This window comes from Natator depressus, chromosome 8 (genome assembly GCF_965152275.1).
Source record: "Natator depressus isolate rNatDep1 chromosome 8, rNatDep2.hap1, whole genome shotgun sequence".
Taxonomy (NCBI): Eukaryota; Metazoa; Chordata; order Testudines; family Cheloniidae; genus Natator; species Natator depressus.
Genome location: NC_134241.1, coordinates 54953517 through 54966683, shown reverse-complemented (window position 1 = coordinate 54966683; position 13167 = coordinate 54953517). Strand labels below are relative to the sequence as shown.

The following is a 13167-nucleotide window of genomic DNA, read 5'->3' as shown; positions in this document are numbered from 1 at the left end:
TTATCTGACTCTTAAGTGTACCAGAAAACTAGGGGATCTGCTTAGGTGGTGTTTTGTAATAAATTGAAGGCATTTTTTACATACATTTATTTAATAATGAGAAGAAATGTGTTTCATACCATCTTATGGGAAATATTTCAATGTATCCACTTGTTTTCACTCACTGGAATGATTGGCCAGATTCTTAACTGCCTTGTACCTTATCTATCCCTATGCAAAATGAGTGTAAAATGTTACCTCTGGTTTAAGTGAGTGGAGAATGCTAATTTAGTAGCATTTTGCAAAAAATGCAAATGATTACTCCAGGTGCAATGCAGTGGAGCATTAGGTCCTCCCTATATGGTCTAATGACTTCAAATAATAACACTGTTTTTTCTTACTCCTATACTCAAATCATTGGACCATGCCTTTCTCTAGTCTCATGGTATTCAAGTAGCTATGGACAAACCATATGGATAAAATTTGGACCAAACCTGAACATTTTTTGAGGTTCAAAATAATTTGGCTAACATTTAAAAAAAATTTTTTTTGTAAACACTTCATTTGCATGCAACACTGCACTTTTAGGGACAGATCCTCAACTGGTGTAAATTTTCATAGATCCATTGACTTCAGTATAGTTTGACAATTTAGAGGATCTGCCCCCAAAATTCTAACTGATCCCAGAAGTGAAAGTGCTGAAATACCATGAGGGAGGCAGTTCTCAGTGAGCGATCATTGGAATTCTCAGACTTTAAGGCCAGAAGGGACCATCATGATCATCTAGTCTGACCTCCTGCACATTGCAGGCCACAGACCCTCACCCACCCAATTCTTTAATAGGCCCATGACTTCTGGCAGAATTACTGAAGTCCTCAAACCTTGATTTAAAGACAGCAATTCATATTCTTTGGGTTACCCATCAGCAGGAACATGCCAACGGGAACAAACTACTTGTATGAATGTTTAATTGTTCTAACTGTGTTTTTTTCTTTTGTCTGTTTTGACAGCAATATGACTATGACAGCAGTACTATACGGAAGAAAATATTTCAGGAAGCATTGGTACAGATCACATTGCCCACAATGCAGAAGACACTGGCTTCAGCTTGCAAACCAGTAGGTAACTTTATGGCTCCATGCTGGAAAAAAAAGAAAGGGAAGGTGGAATTAACACACTGGCTATATCCTAAGCCACCTAATGCAAATTAGCTACAGGTGGTCATGTAAAGTGGCTGGTCACAGGGCCAAAATGATCCTGAGGGTGGTCAGTTTGGGGCATCAGTGATGGCGAAAGGATAAAGGATGTGGATCTCATTTGGGGTGGGGAGAGAATTCAAATAAGTTCCCTTCTAAAATCTTTTGGCAGCCTTATGCAAATCTTGATCACATCTCTTCTATGCAGTGGCGGTAAATGGGAATTATTCCAGCCCTAGGGCTGCAATAACCCACATGCTGCTCCCGCAGTTTATGGAGAGATAGGAAGGGACCAGGGTCTTTGTGTTGTTGTTTTTTTTTATTTTTGTTTTTTGGCAGGGAGACATTGCTAACTTGTTGGAGGTTTAATAGTGGGGCAGTTTCTGTGGGAGATGCTCCCCCAGAAAATCTGATTACAAGGTCAGGGCAGATGTTAGACACCATCAAATCGATCTTCTCTCTCTGGCTGACAGCTAAGGTTCTAAGTTCTGAGCCTGTAGTTCCAGCTTCAGGTTCTACAACACCTCTGGGAGACCACTGAGTTGAAAGTCTGTTCCTTGCAGTAGGACAGTGGAGGAGCAGTGTGCATGCTCCCTTTTCCCTCCATTGACTACCTGTAACATCACAGCTGGTTGCTTTGACAAAGAATATGGTTTCACAAAAAACAACATTTAGAGGAAAACACAGTGCAGCTGTGTGAGGGAGCAACTTTGTTGCAGTTGGGTGTGCTCAACGGGTATGAATTTGGCCCTCTAACTTCAGGTGGGAATCAGCAGGAACCAACAAGATCATAATCAACACAGCTCTTGTTTATAAGTGCCTGAATGATAAAGTCTAGGGAAGAAAGTGCGATATACAAGCAGAGATATTTTTAAAGAGGTTGTAGTTTACAGTGAGTTACAGTAGTTTCTGGGATACTAACGGCGGGGGGGGGAGACAGGTGGCACATGAATCCATGTAGCTACCAATACCACTGGCTATGTCAGGCACCATCACCTCATTCGCTCTACTGCAGTTAGTCACAACAGAATACAGCTCTGCGTCACACAACAGGTGCCTTGTGAGCCTCATTCCACAGAACTGTGCCAATTACACTGCTTATAGGTCCCTACTGAACTGGTTATATACTTTATTGACTACATTACTAAAAATACAGAAGACAACACAAGGCTATGAAAGCCTACCCTGTCCTGTACTCTGGCAATCACCAGATGTCTGTGTGGCATATGCCTACTTGATCCTAATAGGTAATCTCTGTTTAATACTGGAGCTGTCACAGCTGGTGGGGGCCCTGGAGCTCTGAGCTGCCGTGGGCATTGGGTGCCCCTGCAGCTGCCAGCAGCCGTGGGGGACCCCAGAGTTCCGAGCTGCCATAGGTTCCCAGCTATTTCTGATGCCAGGGGACCCCAAAACTCCCAGCCACTGCGGCGGCAGGTGCTGTACCCTCTCCCTTTCTGTAGCAGGGCTGGGGCTCAGCCCCATTTTGTCAGTTATTTTTAGTAAAAGTCAGGGACAGGTCACAAGCCTCTGAATTTTTTTTGTTTGTTTGCCCATGACCTGTCCATAACTTTTACTAAAAATAACCGTGAAAAAATCTGAATCTTAGTAATGACTCAGTTGCTACCTAGCTGGGCTGTATATGAACCACTGAGCTAAGGGTGCTATGCCCCAGTAACAAATGCTGGAGTATCCCAGCACCCTGATGAGGATGAATTTGCCTCAGAGGACAGGCATAAACTCAGTCACTTCCTCACCTGCTGCATTATTTAGAATATAAGAATTATTTATTTAGATAGCTTAAGCTGATGCAATATAAAAAGTACTGATAAATGTGAAAAATACTGAACATATGCAGCTCGTTTAGACCTGGAGAGCTGTCGTCATGACAAGATCTCTTACATGGGAGCTGGCAGGGTTCTTTTCTGGGCTGATTGAACCCTTGGACCCCAGACAGCCACATTTTTATACTTTTATTCCTTCTTTGTGTCTCTGCACAGGAGTTGCAGAAATATGAACAGTACATCTTTGCTGATTACACCAGAGTGATACAAGTAGAGAATGTCTATGAAGAGATTTTATTTCAGACATTGCTTGATGAAACCCTAAAAGGTAGGCATGCTTCTGAGATGATAGTAATAATGTTTAGAATGTGGGTCTGTGAGGTCTTATTTCAGAGCTAGTGATAGATCAGAGCTGCCTTATTCAGATCCAGGTCCCAATTTTCTCAGAGGTTGGAAGTGTTAAGAGTCTAAGAGTTTTGATTCACCCCACTAAAGAGATGGGGCAAGCCATGAAGTTTGGATTCAGATCCGAACTTCCCCAAAACTTGGGATATTCAGATCCATAGTGTGGTTCAAGCCTCTTTCTAACGCAAATCATGTCACCTCCAGTATACCTTGGTTCCACTGGTCCAAGAAGCAAAGCCACTCTCAAAGCCCTGAACTTTCAAATAATTGATTACATCTAATGACATTCAGACTGAATTTCTCAGAAGGAAATATGTTGCCAAAATATAATTGCCAATAGGTCACCAATACTAAGAAGAGCAGTCTCCAAAGATCTATCTGTGTGGGCATTGGAGAATGAAAAAGTTCTCTATAATCAATATGTATAGGTGATGATAGGGAAGTTGCTGTATTCCACAAGTTCTAAATGGTTTTCTGGTTGGACTTCTGGCCCAAAATTTAGGTTTTGCAATTTTAAAAAATGAATAGAAATGTTTATGATATTCAATTAAAATACTTCTTTAGTTCTAGATTTAAACCTCCTCCTATAGTGTTGTGAACCCAAACACAGTAGCAGTCTGTTAGTGCATGAGAAATGGGAAGTGTAACTTATTATTAACGTTCCATTGTCCAAGCTGAGTGAAATGAAAAAAAGCACAGATAATTAAAATTAAGTCTTGCTAATAATCCATGATATTAGAAACATAGTAAAGGAGTATTTTTATTTTGAGTGTTCTTAAAATGTCAGTTTGTTCAGATCCGTTTGATGTTTTTGTCTACTTAGTAATAAAAGAAGCTGCCATTCTGAAGAAACACAACCTTTTTGAGGACAACGTAAACTTGCCTTATGAAAGTGTGTCCAGTTTAACTGACTTGAAGACCTCTTCAGGATCAGCACAAGCCAGTCCTGATAAGAAACCGTCCACCACTTCAACAGAAACATCAGATACTGAAACTCAAAGTAATGAACTGCTTGTTGTGTCAGAAAAAATGACCCAGGAGAAGTGGTATGATGCTAGAAAGCCATCAGACAATGAAGAAGCAGTTTATGTCAATGTGTCTAGCAGTCAGGCAATTAATAGTGAAAAGGTGATCATTACAAACATCACTGACAAACTGGAATCTCATCCTTTTACTCCTAAGGAAGAAAAGGATGTGGAGGAAATGATAACTTCCCAGAATGAAAATGCGGTGGAGACAGAGTTTGGAGGGAACACTCAAAAAGAAAATAAGGTACAAGAAGAGGAGAGATGTCTTACAGTCCCTAATACTCTGAATGAGATCAGAAGTTTGCTGATGGTGACAGTTGAATTACCAGCAGTTGCTCCATCTGAGAACAAAAAGGAAGGGGTAAATGAATGTGAAATTTTGAAGTGGCAAGAACATGGGGAAGAGAGTGATGAAAACAGCAAAACTAATGCAGAAACTGGTCAAACAGACCAGATAGTGAATAAAGAATTAGAACAGTCTGAGCTCAAGGTGGAGCAGCCACCTCCATCCAGTTTGGGTACAGGTGATATGAATTTAATGATCATTTCAGAGGCAGGCAACCATGTGACTCAAGCAGAATGTTTGGAGGTCTCTGAAAAACTGGATGTGTCTCAAGAGTCAAAGGCAGAAATGGAGACCAACCAAAGTGTCTGGTATTCTGGTCTGGAAAGCTGCAAAGGTCTTCATGACAAATCGCAACCAGAGGCACACACCAAAAGCATAGTTGGAGACAGAAGATCTGATCTGGAGGAAGCAGGTGAAGGTCACATTCATGCTGTCCCAATGGAAACAGAGGCTGAGAGCTTTCCTGGGTGTTCTGCTGAAAGTCCTGATGCAACACAAGTACCCATTTTGAGTATTGAAAACTTAAGAATAGAAACAACTGATGATTTTGAGGTTTCACTAGTGGTAGAGGAAGATGAGCTTAGCACGGCAGAGGTTACAGTGGATATTAAATCTGAAAGCTTTACTGTTACTGCAAGTGATGAGTGTCAGCCAGCAGGTGCACCTTCTTTAAGTGCTGAAATCACAAGCTCAGTAGGAAGTGACTCTGTCACACAAGAAAACATTGAGGAGAGTTGTGCAGAGCAACACTCTGAAGAGTAAAAAGTGTTCTTCACAAATATACAGCCTAATCCTGCAGCCATTACTCACTCCAGCAGTCCTCTTGTGAATATTCCTGACTTCATGAGCAAAGGCTGCAGGAATGGGCCTAATTGCAGTGTTGTCAACTCTTGCAGTTTTATCACAAGTTTTCCAGTACTTGGAGGGTTTTGTTACAGGCCCAGTTGCTGGAATCAGGTTATTACCTGAGAATCTCAGCTTTCATTTAAAAAAAAAAAATAGTAGTAAATTTCTGGCCTTATTGTGGAAAAAAGCTTGAAAGCATAACCCCCCCCCCCCCCCCCCCAAATGCTTGAACACATCAAGGCAAATAAAAAGAACCAAAAAAAAATTTTTTTTTTTTTTAAATCTCACAAATTTTAAGACGACCTTATGTTTTTTTGGGGGGGCCTGACTCATGTTTTTTGAATGATTGGGACTGGCAATATTACAACAGGTCTTAGCTGAAGTTAGTCAATCAAAATGTTATTAAATAAATTCATTTAGAATACGCATTCAGTGTGTTAGAAGGAAAACATTTAAATCTCTCAAGTAGTTAAACAGAAAACAAATAGGTTGTTCAGCAGCCAAATTGCATGTAAACTTTGAAGTTTGCAAGCTGACTGATTACTTAAGTATTTTAAAGTTTTGACAGAGATTAAGACAATGAAATGTTCTGATTTTTTTTTTCTATATTTAAAACTGGGAAAACACTGGGAGCAGGTTTCTCAATCCCACTCTGCACTTCTGGGTTACACAGCCTTTCAGAGCACTTTAGAGCTATTTTCTTTTCTTTTTTTGGATCTAATGCGAATATTTACAATAAAACCAGCTATCACCATTATGCAGCACCTACCTTCTGCACTCCCCCAGTATACAGTACAGTCACCCACAATCCAAAGTTCTGTACTGCAGTCCTGCCACATGCATAAGGCTGTGTCACCAAATCTCAGAAGCATAGGAAATCAGAATGAAGTATGAAATGTCCCATATACCATAATCATACCATTTACTCTCCAATTTCTTGATGCAATGGAAGGGAAAGTAGCTAAGGAATAGCCAGTTGTGCTTAGGTTTTGGCAGACAAACTGGTCATATTTTCAAAAGCAGCTTCAAAAATCGGCAATGCTTTTTCATGTCCAAGATTAATACCAAATTGTGGTCCACATATAAGCTGCATTGATGTGTAATTTGCATACACAGATTGGAGTTTTTGGCCACAGAAAATCTTAGAAGTGAAAAATGGAGTTTTAGTAAGTTGAGCATTAAAATTGTATCTGCAATTTTAGAGGTGGGTTTGAGATATCTTAAAAGTTTGGCCCAGGGAATAAGTACAATTTAATGTGAGTAAGAGTTCCAGAATTGGACCCATAAAGAATAATACTGGAAAGTAATGTCCTTTTCAAGAGATAATAAAGATCTGACAGCATAACCTCAGTCTTGTTGGCGTTTAACTGTAGGAAATTTTGTAAGGTCCATAGCATGAGACAGTCAAACTGTTATACAGTACTAACAGGGAAGTGACACTATCTGAACAGACAAACATCTGTTTGGAAATGCCATGATATTGGTTTACTTGATCAAGTGGAAGGTTTCTGTTGTGAAATAAATGCTACTACAAGGTGTATTCATACATCATAATTATAGGAATAAAGTCAAATACAAGATTTTTTTTGTGGGACTGGTCATGAATATTTATTTGATGCAGAAATGTTCATACTAAAGCTCACACAAACAATTGCCAACTAACTGTCTTATGGATCATTCCTGATTTTTTTTAAATTGGTACTGAACATTAAGGAGTGATTTCAACTGTGTTTGGCAATTAACCAGTGCATGTCTCTTGTAACCATTTCTTTGGTGGAAGGACATATTTCCAGTATGGAATTCTGTGTGATAGAAGAATAGCAGGATAGTAACAATTATCTCCTACATACAGGACCTCATTTTACAACTAAAGCTATTTAGAAATGAAAGTCTTTTGATGTACTTTCTATATGTACAGAACAAAAGAGAATTTAACATAAGTGTTCTCCTCCAAAGTAATATTTAATCATTCACATTACAGGTTTAGATTTGGGGCAATACTTCTCTGTACATATTTGATAATTCAGTGTTGACTACAAATGTTTAGTGTGGTTGGGTTTTTTTTGTAAGAGTAGGGAAGAACTGAGACTCCTCTCGTATATTATCTTTTGTTCTACAGTTTTGAATTCAAGTTATTCATATCAGTAGTTTGTTCTGTGTTTTTATTTACATTTTTCTTGGTTTCCTATGTACTAAGAGTAAGGATAAACAGTTGCATACCCCACCTCAACATAGTCTTGGGACATTAAATGTATTTGCTTAATTCTGAATGGAGCAGCACAAAGCAGACTATGGTATCAAGGATCTGTCCCCTGGTACTTCCATCATTGGAAGGTTGCTTTGGACCTTTGATCAATAGAAATCGTTTATTGATGAATCATAATATTTTTTTTCAATTTTCTTAGCATTTCCAGCAACATTATCCCGATTGAATTTTCTCAAAGTACGGATAATAAGACTAATTCCTTCACCTCTTTAAGTTGGGGGGTGTAAGAATTAATTGGTTAAGAGTTCTAAAGTGCATTGAAGAGGAAAAGAGCTATATATGTATTAAGTGTTGTTGTTGTTATATTTCACTTGGCTACCAGCTTGAGTAGACAAAACAAGAAACACATTATAACTTGCTTGTAACTTTGTAAAGTGCTTAAACTAAATAAAATATGGTCATCCCTTTCATTGCTGGATGTCAGAGGTGGATTTTTTAAGTGAATTTGATACTTGTGAGAAATACCAGATGCAGTTTACTTCAGCTCTCATTCATGCTGGTCCATATTTTTATCAGAGGGATCACTGGAGAACAATCTCAGATTATTGCCAGCTGTAGATCTGAACTGTGATGCTCCTGGGTGGTGATATGTGATGCTGTCTCTAGAAGAGGTATTGTCTGTTAACTGTTAGGCTTAAAAAATAGTTTCTTAAAGTGCTGAAATTCTGAATTCACTTCCACTTGTCATAAACCCAGGCTGTGAGTCCATGTACATGAACTCTGGACACTGGTGGGCATAAGAGAGACAAATGTCCATTGTAGCACTGTGGCTTTACTGTTTAAATTACAGCAGAAAAGCTGGGACCAATATCAGTGCTGGGAGACAGCCTTTCTTCTCCAGGCTGTTTACAACCATTCAAATGGTTATTTTTAAATCCACTGTTAAATGCAAAAAGCTAATGTCCCATAGAAAAATATTTTTGTTTACAATTTTTTTTAAATTAAAACATTTTAGTTAGAAGCAATTGAGACTATGTCATATTTTCAATTCCTTCCCCTATTTTTTGCTATTCGGGACATTTGAAGTATCAGGAGCTTTTCATTTAAAGTCACAAATCAGGTGACATTATAAGTACTTCCATAGTTTTGTGTTTGTACAATGCCTAATACAATAGGGTCCTGATCTATGACAAGAGCTTCCAGGTGCTACAGTAATACAAATAATAGACAAGCCAGGATGTCACCAACGTGGAGGGAGTGGGAATTTGGGTAGGGAATAAGCAGCACTGGTACTCCTGATGCCATCACACAGACTCCCACATGAACTTGTAAAGTGGAAACCAACTAGTGTGACGAAATGAGGACACCCGTAAGAAAAGAGGAGGGAGGGCAGAAGAGTCAATAGAGCAAAATGGAAGCAGCAGTAAATCATAGAATATGAGGGTTGGAAGAGACGTTGGAAGGTCACCTAGTCCAACCCCCTGCTCAAAGCAGTGACCAATCCCCAGTTTTTGCCCCAGATCCCTAAATGGCCCCCTCAAGGATTGAACTCACAAGCCTGGGTTTAGCAGGCCAATGCTCAAACCACTGAGCTATCCCTCCTCCCAGTGACAGAAAGGAATGGAAGAGACTGGTTTCTGCCCTGTGCTCCAACATTTGTACAGGAAGGATGTAAAAAGAAACAAAACCAGAAGAGTTCCTAAAGAAGATAATCTTCCACTCATGCATGTCACTGCAATACAGCCATACAGAATGTGCAACATAGTCAGAATTTATTTAAATGGAGTATGTTTAAATGTTTTATGGAGCACTTCCTTTTCGCATTCTAAGCAAGTGTAATAATTGCACACATTGCCTTCTTAGGGATTCTAATTTTTATTTTAAAGATGTGATTTCTGCACTATTTCAAGATGAACTGACCAGATGTTCACTTGTGCTATCACCTTTCTCTGTCTCTCCTGGCTGGCAAATCCAACATCAATTGAAATGTAAAGGAAAAACTAAACTCTTCTTTGACTTGATACTGTTCTTCAATGTAACTTTGTTAAAGCAGCCATACTTACCTCATGCCCCACAGATTTAATGTGTAATGCCACAAAAAACTCAACAGCTTGCCACCCATGGCCACCTCCTGTTCCCCTGGTATGGCAGAATTGACCCTACCCACAGAGCAAAAAATTTATAGTAAATGTGTGTATATACAATGCTCGCCAAATGCCTGAGCAATGAAAGTAGCCCAAGTAAATCAGCTATACTTTCTTTCAGACTTTGCCCAATTGAGGGCTGTACTGTAATTTGCCAGGAACCATAAGGCTGCCAATTTTTGGTATTGTCCTCTGGGGCAGGTTCTCGGCATTATAGTATTGTGATGCTGTTCTGTTCATCACCTTCTTCCCCCCTCAAAAGAGATTTCTAGGTTTATTTTAATATAGCCTGCAAGGTGAGAAATACCCTTGTCAAAATCAACTCTCAGTCAAAAGAAAAGAGGCAGCTATGGCCCTCCAGCACTATAATGCATCTAATTGACGTAACATTACAATTATAATAGTGCTGTAGATTACTGTAGAACACTAGCTGGCTAGTGTTTGTTGGCTCCATTCCTCTACTGGATACAATCAGAAGTGCTTAATTTGGTGTCATGGGCCCTATACTGTTAACACCAAAAAGAGATTCCTCTTCAGCTAGTGGTTAATGTAGATTGCAACAGTTCTTAACACCAACCAAGATGGTGGAGGGAGCACTACTTCACCAAGCTGGAGAGATGGGAGATGTCTCTGCCTCTAGCTTCTCCTTACATCAACCCCTGCCCTTCGCTGCTGTGGCAGTGGCCTATGCTTTGATAGTGGGAGCATTTGGGTTTTATCTCTGTCACAAAAGTCTGAATGGCTTAGGATGACCATATGTCCCTTATTTCAAAGGACCATCTCTTATTTCATTGATTTGTCGTATGAGTAAGGGAAGGCTTTGCAGAGCCATACTTAAAGAATGTAACTGTTCGCTCAAAACAAGGTTTAATCTAGAAATCAACCTGAAGAAACCCAGTCCTTTTAACAAAAGGTTCTCCTTTTGTGTTTTAAGACTGCACTGAATTGCACATCTAAAATGAAAATCAAGGATGTGGTTTCTTGTTTGAGACTCTGCCTGTTAAACATATTAGATATTCAGACATTTTTCCACCCAGGCCTCTGGTTTTGCACTTTTAAAAACTATTTTTATATGCACTTGTAACACAAGTAAAGAAATGCTAGGAAGAATTTAGAAAATTTCTGGAAAGGTAAAGGTTTAGTGGCTAAGTAAACAGAAAATGCTTGCTATATATGGGTACCAGTAAGCTTTATTACAACGAAGGTACAGTGAAGAGGTAGAGCTTTGAAACATGGTGTTGGGGACACTGGGGCATGGCCACTAGGTAACTCGAGGGGATGGAAGACCACGAGTGTCGATGAAGCCCCCTCGCACTAGGCCCAGGTGTCCTTGGCGCGCCCCCCCCCCCCTTGCCTGGAGGCACTCGCAGCAGTTATGCGTACGAGGCCCAAGTGTCCTTAGCCCCCCCCCGCCTGGAGGCACTCACAGCAGTTATGCTGAGAATCTGCAACAATATGTTGCAGAGTCAGACTGCCTGAAACTAAGCAAGGCCAAACAAGGCAGATATGGAAGAACAATGCTGAATAAAGCAGCTTGATGTATGGTTTAACAAATGATACAGAGAACAAGGGAACTAGTTGGGAACTGGATTGGCTGGCTATATGGATACTTAGGGCAACCTGCTATTGGATAAGTATGCTGGGAAAAAGGATGTATAAAAGCCTGTGTAACTTCCTGCTCTGTGTGCAGGATTTGAGATTCTATTCTCCCTGTACCTTTTTGCAGCTGCAAATAAACTTTTCTACTTCTCCACCCCGTTGTGATTACTGGGTGTAGCACACCGGGTAGCGAACCAACCCCAGCTGTTGTTTAGCCTCTCGGCACTGGGTGCCGGCAACAATGGTATCCTGCTCCTCTTCCTTCCAATTTCTTAAAACTGGTGGAATTTATATGTTCAGTCCTACCTCAAATGAAGCAGTGGACAGAATAGTTTCCTTGTGTAAACAGACTTGGATTGCAGAAACCTACTACACTTTTTTTAAGACCGCGCTTCAAATTAAGTTAATATCAATTGTACATGTAAAGAGTTTTATAAATTGATCTAAAATGTATCAAAATGAATCATAAGGTATCATTTTAAACATTAAATTGAAGTTTGATTCTATTGTATACTTCAGGGCAGTAGAAATGTACACTTGAGAGAGAAATACATGACATGCTAAGGGAGAAAAGAAGTTTCCCTAAACCATCCCTTAAAATAAAGCATTGTCCTGTATTTTTCATGTGATTTTCCCTTATTTCCATTTATCAAAGGTGGTCACCCTAGAATCTGAAGCATAGAGCAATGAAGTGATTTGCTCACGGTCATATTCAGTGCTAATGCTGGGCACAGTGTCCACACAGACTTCAAGCAAATATAGGACAACTGTATAAGACACTCTTCACTGTTTTATTCATGGCAAAATCATCTCCCAATAGGGCCAGTCTCAAGGTTAAAAAAGTCAGACCTCAAAAATAATATATTTATTTGTTTGGGGCAAGTGGGGTGGGGGGAAGTCTTTATTTGCCTTTTAATTTCTGAGCCTTTGGAGCTACACGCAGATGCTGGTTTCAAGCGTGTGGTGGTGAATGCTGTAAACTTTTCTGTTTAAAATTAAAGCTGTGGTTCTCACATAACCACATGAGTCCAGCACCTGGGGCTTTTAGAAAAAAGCCAGATAGCATGAGACTACTGCCAAAATTGTGATAGCTGGGAAACCCCCTTCCCTTAGGCAGTAAGTGCTCCCCTGTGGGGTGAATCCTGAGAAACAAGACATTTGCCCCACAGTGACTTGTTACAGGCCGCAGGATGAGTGGGGCTCTAGAGCCAGGAAGAAGAGGTCCCAGGCCACTGAATGGGCTAGTAGGACTGCAGCCACCCTCATTGTCTATAAGCAAGGTCCTTTACATAACGCCCTTTCAGGGCAACTCACAAACTACTGGTCCCAATACGCAATGCTCCCAAAGGAGCCAAGCGGCTCAGAGCCATCTAGACTACAGCTCCCAGAAGGCAGTGCTCCCTCCAGAGTTCAGCGACCAGCTCGGGGTGGAGTGTTGCATGCTGGAACTTGCAGTCCCCGCGCGCCATCTCCCGAGCCAGGGGCCGACTCCTTTTTTTGTCCACGTCTCACTCCACTAAAGTCTTTCACCGGAATCACGTGGCACAAATGGACCCCCGACCCCTTCGACTCCGATTGGTCCACAGCGGCGCCACGTGATGGGCTGAACCCGGAAGCCGCGGAAGGCGATTGTTTCC

General features: G+C 40.5%; 1 protein-coding gene across 3 annotated transcripts in view; it reads left to right on the top strand.

Annotated features, from left to right (window-relative positions):
* Positions 1–5786, top strand: part of NIBAN1 (niban apoptosis regulator 1) — a 113033-nt gene extending 107247 nt beyond the window's left edge. For all 3 annotated transcript variants that reach the window (XM_074961129.1, XM_074961128.1, XM_074961130.1), the window contains exons 12-14: positions 990–1097; positions 3173–3284; positions 4185–5786. In XM_074961129.1, the coding sequence (XP_074817230.1) occupies positions 990–1097; positions 3173–3284; positions 4185–5497 (1533 nt within the window). In that variant the 3' untranslated portion in view covers positions 5498–5786. The remainder of the gene's footprint in view (positions 1–989; positions 1098–3172; positions 3285–4184) is intronic.
* The last annotated feature ends 7381 nt before the right edge of the window (positions 5787–13167 follow it).